General features: G+C 45.2%; 1 protein-coding gene across 6 annotated transcripts; it reads right to left on the bottom strand.

Moving 5' to 3' along the window:
* Positions 1 to 1,092: 1,092 nt before the first annotated feature.
* On the bottom strand, positions 1,093 to 19,723 carry LOC118290498 (solute carrier family 12 member 6-like). Of its 6 annotated transcripts, XM_035618237.2 has the most exons (28): positions 19,571 to 19,713; positions 18,393 to 18,525; positions 15,933 to 16,625; positions 14,512 to 14,606; positions 14,144 to 14,272; positions 13,755 to 13,901; positions 13,623 to 13,677; positions 11,100 to 11,230; positions 10,734 to 10,975; positions 10,529 to 10,656; positions 9,958 to 10,146; positions 9,669 to 9,833; positions 9,344 to 9,442; positions 9,063 to 9,120; positions 8,810 to 8,984; positions 8,299 to 8,417; positions 8,107 to 8,205; positions 7,819 to 7,938; positions 7,559 to 7,663; positions 6,671 to 6,839; positions 6,398 to 6,593; positions 6,141 to 6,310; positions 5,933 to 6,064; positions 5,689 to 5,796; positions 4,525 to 4,578; positions 2,802 to 3,049; positions 2,595 to 2,728; positions 1,093 to 2,141 (listed from the first exon to the last, which is right to left on the bottom strand). In XM_035618237.2, the coding sequence occupies exons 3-28, from the start codon at positions 16,132 to 16,134 to the stop codon at positions 2,050 to 2,052; spliced, it is 3,561 nt and encodes a 1,186-aa protein (XP_035474130.2). In that variant the 5' UTR covers positions 16,135 to 16,625; positions 18,393 to 18,525; positions 19,571 to 19,713; the 3' UTR covers positions 1,093 to 2,049. The 6 variants fall into 6 exon arrangements, with proteins under 6 accessions (XP_035474130.2, XP_035474121.2, XP_035474148.2 ...); XM_035618228.2 differs by lacking the exon at positions 18,393 to 18,525 and having other exon boundaries at positions 19,571 to 19,723; XM_035618255.2 differs by lacking the exon at positions 18,393 to 18,525 and having other exon boundaries at positions 9,958 to 10,143; positions 19,571 to 19,723.
* Positions 19,724 to 19,903: the final 180 nt, after the last annotated feature.

Below are 19,903 nucleotides of genomic sequence, written 5' to 3'. Positions count from 1 at the left end.
CATGACTTTTGATTAAACATCTGATGCTGTTGTCAAAAATATCAATGATTATTTTGCTAACAAAAATATTCATTAAACTATTCCAGAGGAAAATGTGACGTCTTCAAGTTTTATACGGAGAAAGAGACGGAAGTTTGTTTGGTGTTTTACCTGAAAATGACAAAATGTTTCCTACAAACACGTTAACAAGGATTCAGCAGAGGGTCAACATAGGGTCAAATGCTATGCTACTTTGAACCCCAAGTCTAATAAATGATGTCAAACAGACTTTTTCTTTCAAAATTGCTTTATTTCTTCTGTTGTTTTTTTCAAGCATTTTTTTAACGATTCCTTTTTATATTAATGTCATTTAAAAAAAGATAAAACTTGGGATATTTTTTCATCTTTATGTACAAGCAACAAAAAATGTAAGGAATAAAACAATGAACATGAAAGAATCCCTGCACGATAACGAGTAGAAAAGAAAAAGAGCCGAATCACAGACCTCTAGTTTATAGCCCCCCCCCACACACACACACACACACACCTCTGCAGCGGTCGTCTCCACGATGGTCCTGTGTCAACACTTTTCTGAGGCTTCACCACAACAACGACCACAAAGTTTAACAATCTAATCATTCACTCAGTCCAACGTGGGGACACTTTATGGCACGACACAGGGTTACAAAAAACCCTCTGCTAACTTCCTGTACGTTGCATTAATTCACTTCATCAGTTTTACTGGGGTCTTGTTCAACGTGTATAATCCGTAAACGTGGCACGTAAACAAGAGAGAGCCGCCATCTTGATTTGAGTAACGAGCGACACAGTTGACGAAGCTGAATTATTATGAAATTAATATGAGTCAAAATGTTTTGTCACTGAGGGAAGTCTCGTTGAGGAAAGTCTCGATTTTGAGACTTATGACTTTTAAGCTTCAAGAAGATTTTGACAAACAAACAAGAATCTTTCACTGACGATTAAACATGATCCAGTGATTTTCATCAAGAACAAACTCTTCTGGGTCTTTGACGGAGAAACGACTCCGACATTCAGACTCCAGAAGAGTCTTGTCCGGATGTCGTGAGGTCACGTGATGACAGTGAAACATCATTTAGTTTGATATTCTGAGTATTTATTGAAAAAACATTTTGTTCAGGTTTCGCGTGTGTCGTGTCAACTCGTCAGGATTCAGAGCATTGCTGTTGTTAGGTAGAATTCTGTATCTCAATAAAAATACATCAAAGGGAGATTGCCGACTGACTTTTCGACCAATCACAGAGCCGATAGCTGCACTGGATCTGCTAGTGACACGATCTGCTAACGGGAGGTTAAAGGTTAAAGGTTGTCATGAGAGAAACCCCGACAAGTGAGGAAATATGACGTGAGGAATCTGATTGGTCGAAGCATTTCACATTAGAATCACTCCGCAGGAAACAAACAGGCGAGGAACAGGCGGGGCATCATCTCAAAGTGACGTGGAACAGGCGGGGTATCATCTCAGTGACGAGGAACCTTTTATCGATCAAAATGCAACTCGTGACCAAACATCAAAGCATTTTGCTTCGTTCATTTCCATTGTGTGTGTGTGTGTACGTGTGTGTGCGCGTATGTGTGTGTGCGTGCACGTGTGTGTGTGCGTGCATGTGTGTGTGTGTACGTGCGTACGTGTGTGCGTACGTGTGTGTGCTTGTTTGTGCGTGCGTGCAGACATGTAGCGTTGACTGCCTCCTCAGACCTTCGAGCTGCTTCTGACTCCTGAGTCTCGGCCTCGAACGCTCTACGTGTCCTCATAAGGTGGTTCGCCGCCTCGCACATCGCTGGTCCCTTCTGATAAACCTCCTTCAGATGTTCACACACATACACACACATTAGTTTTGTCTCTCATTGATGGAATTGTGTCGGAATGAAAACCTGTGACAGAAAAGTGTAGAAATGAAAAGGGCGAGTTGAGGTGTTGATGACAGACACTGCAGCCAATGAGTGTCTCTGTTTCTGGGACCACGCCCCCCGGAGCTAACGGCCCCTCGGTCTCCCTTCGCTCACTTAACGCTTCCTCTCTCTGTCCAATCAGGAGTAAATGGTGATAACTTCACTTCCTCCTCCTCGGACCAACAGGACCCGCTCCAGTCCTTCGGTCAGAACCTCCAGGAACTCCATGTCTGGTCCACGAGTCAAGGGAAGAGAATATCACATGAACCGTTCCCACGCGTGAACCGTTTCCACACACAAACTCAGCAGATTGTTGGACGCATTCACGCCAACAGGAACGTTTCTGGAATGTTCTGCCTGGTGTGAACAATCTCCTGCTGCCTTCTTCATTTGTAAAAGACTTTGTTTTATTTTCCTCTGATCTTTGTACATGAGACGAGAACAATGCATCGTCACAGATGAAGATTCTGTTACACTTATCTTCACTTCACTAGCTGTAACACCAGCTGTCATTCAGCTAACGTTAGCTTCACTAGCTGTAGGACCAGCTGTCACTTCTTTCCTCTAATGTGTTTTAGGTTTTTATGTCCCAGTTCTGTGGTAAAGGGAGAAAACACTGAAACTCCTGACGCCCCTGAACGCCTCAGGAGACAAGAGAACCACGAGTGAGCAGTGAAGGATACAGTTCTCGTCTCCCTCCGAGTTCCTCGGGGGTCCCGGCATGTTGAGCAGTACCAGTCTGGCGTCGTGGGACTTGTTGACGATGACCTCGTTGAGTTTGACGGCGGTGTGCATCCTTCGGACATTGGAGTGATCCCTGTGGTCAAAGATATGAAACTTATTAAACACAGTTGATTGATCAGCAGCAGTGAACAGGTCGTCTGACTCACGGCCTGATGCTCAGCATGTCCCTGAAGCCCTCAGGTGTGGAGCAGCCCGAGTGTGTGGCTCTGTAGTGAGACGTCTTCTCTTTGGTCCAGGTCATCTGAACTCGGCGCTGGTGTTCAGAGTTGCCGCCGCCGCCCCCGCTGCTGCTGCTCGGCCCCCTGTCCCGCTCGCCACCGTCCGTGTCGTCGTCGTCGTCCGATCCGATGCTCGTCAGACGCAGCATCGAGTTCCGGTCCTTCACCAGCTGAGCCTGATTTCATACGGAACAACAGACACGTTGTTTCTCATCTCATCTTCTAGACCTTTGTTTAGGACCGGATGTGAAGCTAGACATTGCTGCTCCTGTCTGTCTGTCTGTCTGTCTGTCTGTCTGTCTGACTCTGTCTGTCTGTCTGACTCTCGGTCTGTCTGACTCTCTGTCTGTCTGTCTGTCCTACTCGGTCTGTCTGACTCGGTCTGTCTGACTCTCTGTCTGTCTGACAGACGTCTGTCTGACTCTGAGTCGGAGGATAAAACTACTTCTGACTGAAGTGAATGAATCTTATGAATCAAAAGTGATGGAAAGAAAAATGTTTTTACTGATCATAAAGCAAATATTAGGAACTTTGAATTGAATCCTTCAGATAAAAGACTTGAAGCAGAAAATATCTGAAACGTGAAATCTGACACATTTATCAATATAATTTAAGAAATGTAATTGCGGCTTGATACTTTACAGATATTGTCTTTTTACTGATTGAGCGATTTACATTCACTAAACCAACTCACCTGCAGGAAGCATGAAGCTCGTCAGAGTTTCTGTTGCTCTATTGATTTTCCAAACAACTTTCTGCTTTGTGTCTTATTCTGAAGGATTCAGTCGCTGGTCCAGACCATGTCCACATCCACCTCTACTATACATCGACCTCTACTGTACATCTGCTGTACATAGGCCGCAAATCTGCTGTACATCGACCTCTACGTCTACTGTACCTCTACTGTATGTCTACTGTACGTCAGATGGCTGACGCTTCACTATGTGACCTGTAAACTTACATCATCAAAACTCCAGCGAACCCTCTGAGGACACGAGTGACAGGAGACAAAACTTTAATAATAAATCTACCGAGATGCTGTTCATATTATTTTAATAATAAAACTACAGAGATGCTATTCATATTATTTCACTTCCACATCTGTTACTACCTTGTGTCCTTGAACGCACCGTGGAATATCAAATATTTTGCCTTTTGGCTCATTTTCATATTAAACTCAATCTTTTCACTCTCAGAAGATTAAAATACTTCAAATCAGAACAACTTTTGTTAAGTGGAAGAAAACAATGTAATGATGATGGTAACAACAACAATAACAACAACAACAACAATATTAATAACTAACAATACTAATTTTAAAAAGCCTATTTTGTTTCCAGACCTGCATCATTTCTCAACAGCAGTTGTATTAATAACTTTGGTCATTATGTGATTTGTCAACATTTTTAAACTAATTTTTAAGAAATATAATTTTTAAGAAATACAAACTGGTGTAGATTTTATTTCCTGATGGTTTTGTGTAAGTGTGATCATTCTTGTCTCTCTTGGTTCTTACATATGAATAATTTAATAACCAACATTCAAAGATATAAAATCATCCAACAGGTGAAAATGAGCTACAGTCGCTTTTGACTTTGTACAATTGATATTTCATTAAAATTCATTAGCTGTCCATCAGCACTGATCTCACCTGAGACCGTGTAGCGCCACCTTCTGGCCTACTGCTGCTGCTACCAGGGTTTCCCTAGTGAAATGATGCACGACATTCACAGACAGATCGGATGTGAGTGTGATGTGATCTGATCACATGCACTTCACAACCTCTTTATTTCATGTTCATGTACAGTATAGACTTTACTGTAAAGTGGATTCACGTTGGAATCATTGAAAAATTGAGTCCCGGCTGCGGAAAACTCACAAAGTGAGAACACGAGTTGAGAATGTTGGGTCGATGCTCAGAAACATTTGGTTCAAACTGGCGTATCGTCAGCAGTGAGGTAGATTAGTTTATAGTTTATGTTCCTGTCTGAACTTTTTTCTTTGCTCTTTGTTATTAACTGAATATTCAACTTCAGACAAGCGTGAAGTTGTTGTTCATACTTTATACCGTCATTATTATTATTATTACTATTATTATTATTAATAACATCACTGCATTTATAAATGTCAGTATTCCCTAATTATAAGTATCAGTCTGGTAGAGATTAAAGCAACTGTTAAACAAGCCTTCTATCCCCCGATATGTTTACATTACGGGTTATGTCACTAACCCTGTTTGTGTTTTCTATCTCTCCTAGTGTATCTCTAACCCCAGAGCCGCAGGACCCAAACCCCTCCTCATTATAGTTATTATAATTATCATTATAATTATTATTCTAATGATTATTATAATCACTAATAATAACAACAACATCATAATTGTATTTTATAATTATAAGTATCAGTCTGGTAGAGATTAAAGCAGCGGTTGTAAAACTGTCCTCTCTCCCTTTCTCTCCTACTGTCTCTCCTCCCACCCTCTTTCTGCCCACTTCTCCTCTCTTCCCCCTCTCTCTCCTCTCCTCCTCATTTCTCTCCTCACCCCGACCGGTTGAGACAGAAGCTCCGCCCACAACTGAGTCTGGTTCTGTCAGAGATTTCTTCCTGTTAAAAGGAGTTTTTTCTCTCAACCGTCGCCAAGTGCTTTGCTCATTGTGGGATTTGTTGGGTTTTCCCTGTAACATTGTAATATTGACCTCACTATGTAAAGTGCCCTGAGACAAAGTACGTTGTGATATGGCTCTATACAAATAAAATTGAATTGAATTGAATATCCCGTCCATGTTTTGTCCACAGGGACGAGACCTGAGCTCACCTCTTTGTCCCGGTCCGATTTAGACAGTCGCATCTGTCGGAGCATCTGCGACCTCTGCTCCATCATCAGGGTCCGTTCGTACGTGTACGCACTGATGTCACTGTCATGCTGAGAAGAAGAGAGTACGCCAATAAGAACAGTTGTACTCGAGTCTGCAGCTGCGTCACGTTCACCGGCTGCTGATCAAGATTTAAGTAACAGAAATGATAAAGCGACGCAGCGAGCGACGCTGCGAGCGTCGCACCATCTCGACGACTTCCACCTCAGCCTCGATGCGGAGGTGATAGAGAAAGGTTGCCAAATCCTTCTTCATCTGGATTGAATTATCCTCCATCTGGGCCACTGTGAAGATTCGCATCCCACATTTCCTCCACACCTGAGGAGGAGAGAACTGTCAAACACAGGAGCCACAAGTATCTCAAAACTCTCAACGCGACACCACATGTCAGAACCTTGTGTTGACGCAGGAGGAAGGGCAGCAGCATCAGCATCCCCCCGTCATGGACGATCCACCAGACGTCGATGTAGCCCTCTGAGCAGGGTTCGCTGTTGCTGGGGAACAGAGAGATGTTTTTGGGCACCAGCAGCGCGAGGTGTCCTGCTGTGGTCACCCGCACCGTGTCTGGAGGGGGCGGAGGAAGAGGAGGGGGGGGGGCTGTGAGCTGCTGACTGGGAGAAGAAATGACATCATCGATATGAACTGACTCACTGATGAAGGTCTTCCAGGACTGTGGGTCCTCGCTCTGCCTCCAGGCGTGAGGCCAGCCCATCACCACGGTGTTGGGTCTCATTCCTCCCAGGCCGCTGGACTGGATCATGTGGCTGATGCCTTCACGAGGCTTCTGAGCCACGATGCACTGACAGAAGCCCTTCACTCGCTCTTTGTCCATCAGGTGCTTCAGTGTCTGAAACAGGACAAAAACAACCAGAAACATGAAGTTTCCCTTCCTCCGTGTTCGACAACCATTGTGATCTACAGTACCTGCTCGGCAGCGAGCGCTTCTCCGTAGCTCTGAAGGAAGTTTCCAGACACGACAGTGCCGACAATGGTCAGACCCTTTCCCGCCTTCAGCTGGCTGGCAAACGTCAACAGGCGAGGAGACTTGACGTGAGCGTCTTCGTCCAGTTTGAGTAAAACTAACAGCTGAGGCCTGGAGAGCAACAGTTCAGTTTCATATCAACAGTGAAACCAATCAATAATTCATCAGTTTTTACTTATATAATAATGTACCATAATCAAATTATGAAAAAGATTTCAAAAGCAGTAAAAATAAGCAGCTTTCAGTCGCTTCCTAGGAAAATGGTTTTGCCCGGTTATTGGGTCTTTGAGTTACTTTGGCTTCAGCATTCTAAAATTTATTATTGTAGTAGAATAGAGATGTTCTGATTCGTTACAGTAACAGAAATGAGTATGTGAATCTAAGTACCGATCAGATGACTTCAAGTGCCACCAGTAAATTGAATTTACTGTGAAAGATTTTATTTTATTAACTGTGGCTGCACATTAAGAATTTTTTAATGAATTGTTATTTAGGGTTTATTGATTTAGTGATTTCTACCGTCACTGTTCTGTTTAAAACTTTAAAGTCCTTTTATTTTGAAAAGCTACCGTACACAAGGAAGTGATGGTTGTTTATTCCTAGATTTATTTATTTGTGTTGTTTTTCACAAATAACTAGATAATGAAAGAAGTTGAATGAACATCATTCCCTGCCTCTGTTTGTCAAAGGGTTTAACCTGAGTGACAGTGACCATCCTACATCATAGATCATACATCATAAATCAGACATCATAAAGGCTCAGTATCTTATTTTAAATGTGTTTGTATCAGAGGGTCTCAAGTATAAAGGTTCATGTTGCAGGTGACTACCTCCAGTTCTTCGTGTGCGGTGGTCCCTCTTCCAGCCTCAGGAGGGCGAAACGAGCAGCACTGAGCGAAAGACCGCGGATCCCATCCCCCCACTCTTTCTCCGCTCTGATACACACATATAATATACACCCAAATATATATATAGGATTTTATAAAGATATATATATGATACTTTGTATTCTGTGATCTCCCCTGACAAACAAAGACGATCTACACAAAAAATACAACACACACTTTTACACATCTCCATGGCAACATACCCGTGATACTCAATATATTTGTAGATCATGCCAGCGATCACCATGGCAACGATTGCGTAGTACCAAGAGGATATGAACATCAGCGCAAGGCAGATAGTCATCCCCAAAAACGACAAGGTCCTGGACACAGATGAACAGCAGAGGCACAGATTAGTGAGTGAGTTAGTGTGTGTGTGTGTGTGTGTGTGTGTGTGTGTGTGTGTGTGTGTGTGTGTGTGTGTGTGTGTGTGTGTGTGTGTGTGTGTGTGTGTGTGTGTGTGTGTGTGTGTGTGTGTGTCGGGGTAGTACCAGTGGTAGTAAGAAAAGCGTGGCCTCCAGTTGGGTGACCTCAAGAGGGTCTGGAGGGCACAGGCCAGATTCACGAAGAGATAACACATCAGGAAGAACCTAGAGGGAGAGATAATCAATCAATAACACACACGCACACATGCACACACACACACAAGCACACACACACACACACACTCAGCTGTGTCTCACATAGTCAGGATGGGAGCCACCAGGTCCAGAGAGGCGATGAGAATCCCCAGTTCAGCAATCAGGGTGGTCAGCAGCAGGGCCCAGGTCGGCTCCCCGTTCGCCTTCCCGTGGCCGAACACCTGCAGATGACGAAATGCAGAGTTAGTGTTTCCTGTTCACACATATTCATACACTGTTTTCAGTCTAACTAGACAAAAAATGATGGAAAAGCAATCGGAACAATATTCATCAAGTTCCTCGTTACCTGGATCAGAAGATTGATGGATTAACCCAATAAAAAGTAGCTGATTAATTAAAAGGTTTTGTTAAAATTGACCCTTAAGTTTACTCTAGAACTTTTCCACGTGTTCTCACATTCAGTCGCTCCAGAACTTGTCTGGACTTCAATGCATGAAAGCAGCTTCATTGAGGATTTAGCTGTGAATTACTGCCTGATCTCAGGAGAGTTTCTAACAACCATTATGTGAATTCCAGGGTCTCTGTCATTGAAATTAATATTTGCAGCTCAAACCCGGAGGAAGGGGATGATGTTGTCCTTAGCGATGGCCTGCAGGAGTCTGGGAGCGCCGGTCAGCGACTGGAGGCCGGCGCCGCACGTGGAGAAGAACGAGCCGATGACAATGACCCAGGGACTCGGCCATGCCAGAGTCCCCACCACCAGGTTCCCTTTCACTGAGTCGCCAAACCTGCAGGAGGCAGAAAAAAATGAATTATTAATTTTTCTCACGTCACAGAACAGAAGAGTGAAGAGGAGATATACTGACTTGTCTCGGAGGACCACGCCCTCGATGCAGGCGCCGAACAAAACCACGCTGCTCAGGTCTGATCACAGAACTCAGGAAAACAAGTCAGATGAATTAACTGTAACTTCACAATACAGAGAAAAGATGAAACGTTCCCTAATGATCCTGTAATAATGAGATCACTAATAAAACATCATTTTACCTGAACACTGAGACGCTAGCATTTGTTCACCAGGTTAGTTTTGTTGCACTGTGTGAAATGTATTGAATATTGAATATTGCATCGTGTTATGAAAGGATACAGACGATGGAGGTGGTGAGGATGGCGAGGATGGTTCCAATGGGGATTGAGCGCTGGGCATCTTTCAGATCCCCCGACCGGTTTGAACCAGCCATGATTCCTGAGGCAAAGAAGAAAAACAATAATAATTAATATAAAACTACTACGTGTCCCCTAGAGCTATTATAAACATAAAACTACTACATGTGTAGCCTTGTTTACAGAGGCTAAGAAACACGATGTTGGTCGAATATCAGAAACACAATGTATATTAATGATAAGGAGACAAGGAATGTGTGTATATATATATAGTGTATGTATATATATAGTGTATATATAGTTTGTACCTGTGACCGAGGGGAAGAAGATGCCGACCAGCAGCGTGAAGGATGTGGCGATGTCAGTGAACACGTATGGCTGGTGGGTGGAGGCCGGAGGAGCGAGATGAGAGGAGCTGAGGGAGCTTTTCTCCACCACGTCTCCTTTGCTGAGGTACGAGCTCCACACGTTCTCTACAGGACCAGAGTCAACATGTAACTACAGAGCATGTAGTGTTGTTCTTTAATATACGTATACATTTTTTGAACTGAAGTATTCTGACATTGCTACACAAACATAAACACAAACACACTGTACCTGAAATGATGCCACTGGCCAGACCGGGGATCCCTTCAATCTCAGAGAAGTTGTTGGACGTGAAGTATTGGTCACAGGAGGAGTTGAGCTCTGGGCTCTGACAAAACTGCTTCCACAGATAAGTGGTCTTCTCCACCAGAGAGGGAGCGGGGCTGGGGTCAAAGGTCGGACCTGCAGTGCTGTTTTCTACTGGGACGAACACAGAACGTCATCCACTGAATCACGTGACCATTCACCTACACTGAGCGTGTGCGTACCGATGTAAACAGGAAGCAGATCATCGTCTCTACAGTTAATTACTTAATTACAGAACATACTGTGAATGAGTAACAGCGACGGTACAAAGACGAGGGATTTCTCTCTGTGGAACGACGACCAGACAGAACTTTAAGTATTTACAACGTTGTGTGTGATAAGAACCAATCAGGAAGTGAATGTGGGTGACTCCAGACTTCATCACAGAGAGCAGCGTTTGAGGCGCTCAAAGCTCCAGTGAAGTGATGTCAGATGTGAACGCAGCAGCGATGATGATGATAATGAAGTGGATCACTGATCGTCCTGCGTTACTCACCACTGATGGTTGTGAAGTTGAAGTCATCTCTCTCCACTGGCTCGTGGATCGGCAGGAGGATGGTCTTTGCACACTGGCTGTCATCGATTTCATGACCGTTGATGGTTCGGTTACCCAGCATGCACACGCTGCAGACACAAGCCAGTCGGGTCAGTCGACTGGAGGTCAGCGCTGTATTTCTGGAAATACACTGGTCAACACTTACGGAAACTGTGGCGGTTTGAAGGCGGAGACCAGTGCTCCGACATAGATGGAAACAATGGAGACGATGACGCAGGCCAAGAAGATGGAGGCCAGTTTGTTGACGTACTTCACACCCACAAAGACAAGCAGGGACATGAGCAGGAGGCAGATGGAGCCGTAGACACGCATGTTGTTCAACATTGCCGCCCCTTCGCCTTCGGGGGACTTGGACTCAAAAATGGCCGCATTTGGTGCCATGTACATCTGGATGAGGGAGGAGAAAACACATTAAATCCATGTAATAAATGTGATAATATAAACAGATCATTGATGATACGGGTTAAGACATAATAACTAATAACTAATAATATCTATGATCATTACCCACCAGCAGGATCTCGATGGCTCCCAGGATGTACATGGCTCCGGCAAAAGTGGTGCCCAGGTAGAAACAGAGGCCCACCGCCCCCCCGAACTCTGGACCCAGAGAGCGACTGATCATGAAGTACGAGCCCCCGGCTGGAGGACAGAGGGGCAGAAGAGAAAGAGAGCGGGGGGTCGTACGTCAGGGTTGAAGAGATGGAAATGAAGAGGGAGAGCGAGAGCGAGAGAGAGTGAAAGTGATGGACATAAAGAAGAGAGAGAGAGTAATGGATGTTAATGACATGATGATGTGAAGGGAGAGAAAAGAGGAACGTTGATGAAAGAAATCATCCTATGCTTCAATAAGCATAATGTTCTATAATGACACAGATGTTTGGTCAAATCGTTTCTGTAACCAACTCCTCTTATCAAATATCAATACCTGATCAGAATAAGAGTTTAGATGATTTATAGTCAAAATATTTGACGACTTGGCTGCATGTTATTTACAACCAATAATAAAAATGTGTATTTATACTATAATGTTATTATCATAGCTCATTGTTTAAACAACCAAAATCAGTGTTGTTCCAGTAGCGATAGTCAGTGACATAAATATCCGTCACTTGATTTTCAATGTTATTTCGCAAGATTTTATTCCTTCAAGTCGACTAACAACGACGTGCAGAGCAGCAATATTTATGGATTTGTCAGTCAAACAGAAGATGACTGCGTCACTCTGCTGATGATCAGAATCATTTGCTGATACGATTTGAACCAGCAATAAACAGATCACATGACAGTCAGAGCATCTACATGTTCACTACTGATTCTAAGTGTTTGGTTTCCAAGGAGAACTCACGTGTTGTGAACATCAGACAAACAACATTGATGTTGACAACAGTTGTTATATGATGTTAATGGTGATAACAGATGTTTTATGATGTTAATGTTGACAACAGAAGTTTTTATGATGTTAATGTTACAAGAAACATATAAAGTGCCACAAGTTACTCTCTGACCTTCAGTCTAAACCTGGTCAGAACTCGTGTAGTCCATCCGAGTCCACCCGAGTCTATCCGAGTCCACCCGAGTCCACCCGTGTCCACCCGTGTCCACCCGAGTCTATCGGAGTCTACCTGTGTCCACCCGAGTCCACCCAAGTCTATCCGAGTCCACCCGAGTCTATCCGAGTCCACCCGAGTCCACCCGTGTCCCCCCGTGTCCACCCGTGTCCACCCGAGTCTATCGGAGTCTACCTGTGTCCACCCGAGTCCACCCAAGTCTATCCGAGTCCACCCGAGTCTATCCGAGTCCACCCGAGTCCACCCGTGTCCCCCCGTGTCCACCCGAGTCTATCGGAGTCTACCTGTGTCCACCCGAGTCCACCCAAGTCTATCCGAGTCCACCCGAGTCTATCCGAGTCCACCCGAGTCCACCCGTGTCCCCCCGTGTCCACCCGTGTCCACCCGAGTCTATCGGAGTCTACCTGTGTCCACCCAAGTCTATCCGAGTCCACCCGAGTCCACCCGAGTCCACCCGTGTCCACCCGAGTCCACCCGAGTCCACCCGAGTCCACTGAGATTTTGGAAGCCAAACACTTTGAGAAGAATCACAGAGCTTAAAGTTGTTCAGGTGAGTAAGAGAGAATGAAATGAAGCGCAGGGCGAACAAGACATGTTAAGACATTCAACTCTCTACCAACGTTTCTCTTTCTACGTTCAGTTTCAAAATGACATGCTAGTGGAACCAACTTTTAGGATATTCAGGTGGAGGCATTTTAGTGAAAGGTAAAGTCAATGGCAGATAAATATACTGTTTTTTAAATGCGTGTTCAGACAGAGTGGGATAGGAAGACAGAGGGAGACAAACACAAATTACTCATTAGAAGAAACATTTATCATCGCCGCCGTCACCGCCGCTAGAAGACGGGAAGGAAACAACTTCTACAGAACTCCCCCAGCTCGGTCGAGTCAGAACACTTTGTCGGCTACATTCACGTCCTCCCCTCCATGATGGAACCGTTATTAAACAATTGTACCACAAACTTCTTACAGTTGAAAGATAAACCCAACTTCCCTGCAATGTTTCATTAGTTAACCCTAACCCCTAACACACATATGTATATATACATGCTTCACCATCAGTACACCAACATCAGACCTGTTGATTCACATGATAACTGACTGTCACTTACAAATATTCGTTGATCTGATAATTTTACCAAAAGTCCCGACCTTCATCAGATAATGTTTTTTGAAAACCAGAAGCACAAATCGTCGCATGTAGGACAGTGTTTGCACCTGCGACTTAAATTGATGTGAGTATGATATATGATGTATTTATTTTTTCTAATCTTATTAATTTCCTTCCTTTCATAAAACTATGAAACTCTTGCTTTTTGACATTTGACACTTGAAGTCACGGCTCCTCAAGGTTTATACACAAGAACCGGTTGTGTTTCATTGACAAAGATCAGTTTGTGTTTAGTTTTCGTGAAGTCGTTCGACGCGCATGTACGGAGGAGGAGGAGGAAGAAGAGACTTACCTGGTACAACTCCATTAGTGGCGATTGCACTCATGGATATCGCAGTAAGCAGTGTCTGAGGAGGAGAGGGGGGATTTTAATCATCCGTGTGATCGAGCCGAGGACGCAGCAGCGACAGACCTGAATACTCACACAGCAACAGCATATGAAGACGATGCACAGAGCCTGCAGCACGCCAGCGTTCCCCACCACCCACGTCAACCGCAGGAACAAGATGACGCCGAAGATGTTCTGGAGACAAGGCAGGTAGACGCCCATGAAAGTCCCCATGTGTGGCGACTGGAGGGGAAGAAACAACAATGTGATCATTTCAACTGTACGACTTCACCCCTCATAATCATCGTGGTTATGACAAAGTACATGTGGGATCATAAACCACGTCTGGGTCATTGGCATTTAAACAGAAAATCACTTTTCATCCTGATAAAATTCTGTCATGTGTTTGTTTTGTGCTGTACTTTGCTCTTATCGTCTTTCTGTATCTTTTAAGTGTGAATGTCGACCGTCAGAGTCTGGTTTACCTTGCCGGCTTTCTTCTTCTCGCCGATGCTCTCTGCCTCCTCGTGCTCCTTGGCGCCCTGCGTCAGGTTGGTGTAGTTCGCCAGACGACTGAGCAGAGACGACACTTTGGGCCGAGTGTCCATCTCCTCCTGTGGGATGAGGGATGAGGGAGGAGAGAGGAAGGGAGGAAGGGAGGGAGGAAGGGAGTGGTGAAGAGTGGAGAAATTGTCATCGGCAGACAATGAACTATTTATATTTGGTTCTAGTTTAGCAGAGAAACTGGTAAATAAACAGCGTATAATAAAAACACACTTTCTTCTAATAAACCAACATTTGAAGAATATTTATAAAAAATAATGAAATGTTCTTGTGAAGAGTTTTATCGAACCTCAAACAAGGCCAAGTTCTTGTCGTAGAAATCATCGTCGTCCAGACAATGACTGTTGTTGATGTAGACGCTGGAGATCTTTGAATTCCCATCACCTGTAGACACAAACAAAGAGTGAGACAAGAGTGAGAGAGAATAGTGTGAGAGAAGAGTGACACGGAACGGGTCACCATTTTCATCACAGTGGCTTCTTGAGGTCAAATTGCACTAAGAATCACACACGCGCGCACACACACACACACACACACACACACACACACACACACACAGCACAGACTGCTGCCTCAGCTGTACCTGAGTTAGCAGTATCACTTCCTCTCTGCAGCGCCACACACACACACACACACACACACACACACACACACACACACACACACACACACACACACACACACACACACACACACACACACACACACACACACACACACACACACACACACACACACACACACACACACACACACACACACACACACACACACAAAATAATTAGACTTTTGGAGTAAAAAGATGTCAATTTTCAAATCAAACTAAGTTGTGTAAAAAAAAAAGACCCTTTGTTGTTCCACTGTTTCCTTTCATACATCCGCCGTCCAAATGCAGCGCTCGACTTCACACGGAGGAACATGGCTGAGTGTGTGTGTGTGTGTGTGTGTGTGTGTGGACAGTAAGGACATTAAATTCAGGATCTCACTTTATTGGCACGAAGAAAAAGGACCCTTGACCTTTGACCTCCTGCACCCCATCCTCAGGCCGGAGACGCCTGCTCTGCTCATTCTGCTTGATGACCGATTCTTTGTTTCTCTGTGTAAACAGCCGATGGACAACAACGGTCTGATCGAAGCCCGATCGGATTAAAGGGCTCGATTTCTATTTATGGAAGCTCATTAAACAACCGAGTGGATCAGAGCAGCTAATGCAGTTATCAGCCCCTTGTTGCATCAGCACCTATTCTTAAACACCTGGAAGGAAAGTGGCACAAACTGCGTCCCACACATCTCACCATCTGTTAAAAATCAGAACTTCTGAGTCGAGAGTTGGATCAGTGTACGAGAGGCTCACGATGGAACATCAGTTTGTTCGCCTCATCGGAACAATGCAGATCAACTATCTTTCTTTTTTCTGTGGACCCCCACGGAGAAACAAGGAAGAATCCAGACGACACATGCTTTTAGACAATGACACCAATCTCATTCCATCTGTTGAAGGAAGTGTGACACTACACGTCTGAGCCAGGCCGTCATGACGGACGAGTGTGGATTAAATCTGAGCAATTAAGATTATATGAAGGATTATATACAACAGATTGATGTGTTGTTATGCAGACTAGAATAATCTGCATGTCTAGGACTTTACTGAGAAGGTTGTTCATGCCCTATGTGTTCTTGGGTTAGGGTTCACATGTGCGTGCTCTTCACCTTGTTCCACACTGCTGTGGTCGGGCGTCTCCGTCCCTGCTCCCCCTGATGCGTCGCTGAGCGGGTCACTCCGGTTGACGCTCTCCCTGGAGCCGAAGCGAACGCGGGCGCCGGAGCGGGAGCTGATGTCAGGAGAAGTGTCCGACAGACCCGGGAGGTCCTCTGCCTTGGTGGGCGTCACCGTGAAGCGCACTGATGCCATGGCAACTCACTTGGAGAAGTTAGGTGGGATGGGGCGGGGGTGTGTGGGGTGTAGGAGACTGATTTCTGTGGGGGTGGGGGGGTCACGGACTAGCTAACAGGGCTGTGCTGTCCTGAGCTAAGCTAGGCTAGGCTATCTCCCAGGTTATGCTGAGGTAACGACGGCTTCTACAATTTGTCCTTTTGCAACTGCAGTTCTCCATTGAAGCAAACTGGTCGTGAAGCACCAGACATGTGAAAGAAAATATATTTCCTGTCGCATAAATGTGACTGTGCAGCTTCCAGCAGCTGTTAGATGATTATTAATGAGATGACAAAGATTAACAAACAGCTGAGGGCGTCTCTCTGTCGTTCTTCAAACATGAGCTCAAGAGCTCCTGCTCTTTGAACATTTTCTATTCTACAGTCAAAATGTGCATTAAACACTTTCTGTCTTTTTCTCACGTGAACGCAGCTGAAATCTGTCTGACGTAAGATAAAAGTTTCTTTGTCCTGATGCACCATCAGTGAAGAAGACGTGAAGAAGACGTGAAGAAGAACAGGCGTCGGTGACATGGAAGAAAAATAAAGCAGAAGTTAGTTTATAAATTAAGACTTTAAAGGTTTAAATGTGTGTGAACAGTAACACGTTGATCTTCAAATGTAAGTAGGGGCTTTGAGTTACAATTAGGAAAAGTGGAACTAATCTTCATATGTTCAACAATTCAGATATGAACCAAATCTGAGTGAGATCTAATGATAACATTTATCTTCTGTAGTTCCAGCACATACATGAGCAGGACACAAAGATGGACAACAAGCACTTCACCCTCATGGTCCCAAATAAAATCTACAAAGCCTCAATCACAAATTACAATGTTACCAAAGAAGAGGCTGCTGGGAAAGTGTGAGGTGTAAAACAATAACCCGAATGAACCCAACTGCAAAGTCACTCCGTCGTCGCGTGGACAGTGACAGGACGAGTGGATGTGAATGGATTGTTGTTTAAGCTTAGCTCATAATTTAATTATTAAAGCAGAGCCGTTCCAACCGGTTGTACTTGTAGCTTCTGTTTCATAATACTGCTTGTCTCACACACCACCTGTCTCACACAGCGTGTGTCTCTCACACACTGTGTGTCTCTCACACAGTCTCTCACACACCGCCTGTCTCACACACCGTGTCTCACACACCGTGTCTCACACACCTTCTCATTCACACTGTCAGCCTCACACACCGCCTGTCTCACACACAGTCTCATACACACTGTCAGTCTCACACACCGCCTGTCTCACACACCTTCTCATACACACTGTCAGCCTCACACACCGCCTGTCTCACACACAGTCTCATACACACTGTCAGTCTCTCACACCGTCTGTCTCTCACACAGTCTCATACACACTGTCAGTCTCTCACACCGCCTGTCTCACACACAGTCTCATACACACTGTCAGTCTCTCACACCGTCTGTCTCTCACACAGTCTCATACACACTGTCAGTCTCACACACCGCCTGTCTCACACACCTTCTCATACACACTGTCAGCCTCACACACCGCCTGTCTCACACACAGTCTCATACACACTGTCAGTCTCTCACACCGTCTGTCTCTCACACACCTTCTCATACACACTGTCAGCCTCACACACCGCCTGTCTCACACACAGTCTCATACACACTGTCAGTCTCTCACACCGTCTGTCTCTCACACAGTCTCATACACACTGTCAGTCTCTCACACCGTCTGTCTCTCACACAGTCTCATACACACTGTCAGCCTCACACACCGCCTGTCTCACACACAGTCTCATACACACTGTCAGTCTCACACACCACCTGTTTCACACACCGCCTGTCTCACACCTCGTCTGTCTCACACACCGTCTGTGTCACACACTGTCTGTCTCACGCACCGTCTCTCACACACTGCCTGTCTCTCACACACCGCCTGTGTCACACACCGTCTCTCACACACACCATCTGTCTCTCACACACTGCCTGTCTCACACACATGGTCGACTCACTGTGGAGGGGTGATTTGAAATATATATCCGACCTCAGTAGCCCTAAAATCTTGAGAAAACATCACATCAGTAGAAGTGACGGGGTTGGGTTAGCAAACCATAACTTTTCACTTTGGGACCATTTTGGACTTGAGCTTGTTCCATCAGGACGAGGGTCAGAACGTTCTTTTCTCTCTCAGAGGCCTGTGGTTCTGCTCAGTTACCAGAGGTTCTGTTCTATGAAGCTGGTTCTCCTCTCACTGGGTCAATCACCTTGGTAACTGATGCTGAACGGCTCACCTGCTCCGGAGCAGGTTCACTCAAGATAAGACATCAGAGCCACCAGTCCAACTACCCACCAATCAGATCCCTGGAACACCAGCGTCATGGTCCTACAGGATCCTGACTGGGACAAAAGAGTCCAGACCCCGCCCACTTTTAGAACGGCTCCGGTTTTTCACTCTGGTTATTAAACAGACTGAATAAAATCATAGACTCATTAATATCAGAGCTTCATCTGATTCACTGCAGCTCGACAACATGATGAGACTGTTACCATCGAGAGATAGTTAATATTTTATTGATCAATATTCAGTGTGAGTGATGACATCACACATTACCAGTCTGACATCACTTCATCAGTTTGATCATCGTCAGACAAAAGACTCTTGATCACTTCCGTTTATTTACAGTCGATTATCAGACTGTAAATGTTAATAAATATGTCGAGAGGTTCTTTGCCCTTATAGTTGTTTGATCAGTTTCTTTTTCATTTCTCGTTTCTTCTCGTATCATATTAAAAACTTGATTTACGGTTCATGTGGCGTCCACGTGACATGACCGGGTAGAAACCAGAGTAAACGGGTTGATGGTTCCGGATTAGGACGAGGTTCGTCAGAAGACAGAACATATTCTGGGCCACGCCCCCGGTCAAAGCAGACCTCTTCACTATAATAATAATAAATAAATATAGATAAAATGTTTCAGCTGGTTCTCACCTGCTCGTCAGTGACGTGAGGACCGTGATGCTCGCGAGCGCCCAGTCAGTCTAAGCCAATTACGCTAGCTATAATAATTCTGGCTTGAACCGGTCAGTGAACGCATCGCGATATTATTATTGCAATCAGAGCTGCGTTATGAAAACTCATGGTCTCATATGGTCCTGACCCCTGACCCCTGACCCGAGCAGCGTTCATGACAAAAGGAACCGCGGCCGGTTGAACGTGTTCCGACCCGTTGTCGGCAGGTTCGTGATGAAGTGTCGGTGTGATGAGTCGGTTCTGACAACGCTGTGTTCTGGGTTTGAATCCCGCATCACATAGAAACAGAAGCGGACGCGGGGAGGCGGCTTGTGTCGGGGAGCCGCAGCTAGCCGGAGCTAACGTTAGCCATGCCGCTGACAGACTCCGCAGACATTAGTCCCAGACCCCGCGGCCACACGCAGCTCTTACCTGGGTCCGGTGTCGCGGGGCGGCGCGTCCTCCGTGCGGCGGGTTCCACTCACATCTGGGAACATTCGGCTCCGCTCGCAGTTTCTCTCTCGGCACTTCAGTGTCCAACGACCAACACAAAAACATGTGAGGCCGCTCGGATTGTCCCACTTCCCCCGCCGTCGTCCTGGCGGCGTGCGCATGCGTGGTGACAAACGTGCTACCTGGGAAATGTAGTCCGGTAAAAACCCGATCTCTGCTCATAATCTATGGCTCGATCAGACAGATTCAAATCGGTTAGAATGCAACATTATAACACATTTCAATACAAATATGAATGTTCAGTTCGTTTAA

The sequence above is a fragment of the Scophthalmus maximus genome, chromosome 12, assembly GCF_022379125.1.
Source record: "Scophthalmus maximus strain ysfricsl-2021 chromosome 12, ASM2237912v1, whole genome shotgun sequence".
Taxonomy (NCBI): domain Eukaryota; kingdom Metazoa; phylum Chordata; class Actinopteri; order Pleuronectiformes; family Scophthalmidae; genus Scophthalmus; species Scophthalmus maximus.
The sequence above is the reverse complement of the archived record's forward strand: the minus strand, read 5'-3'. Positions and strand labels throughout refer to the sequence as shown.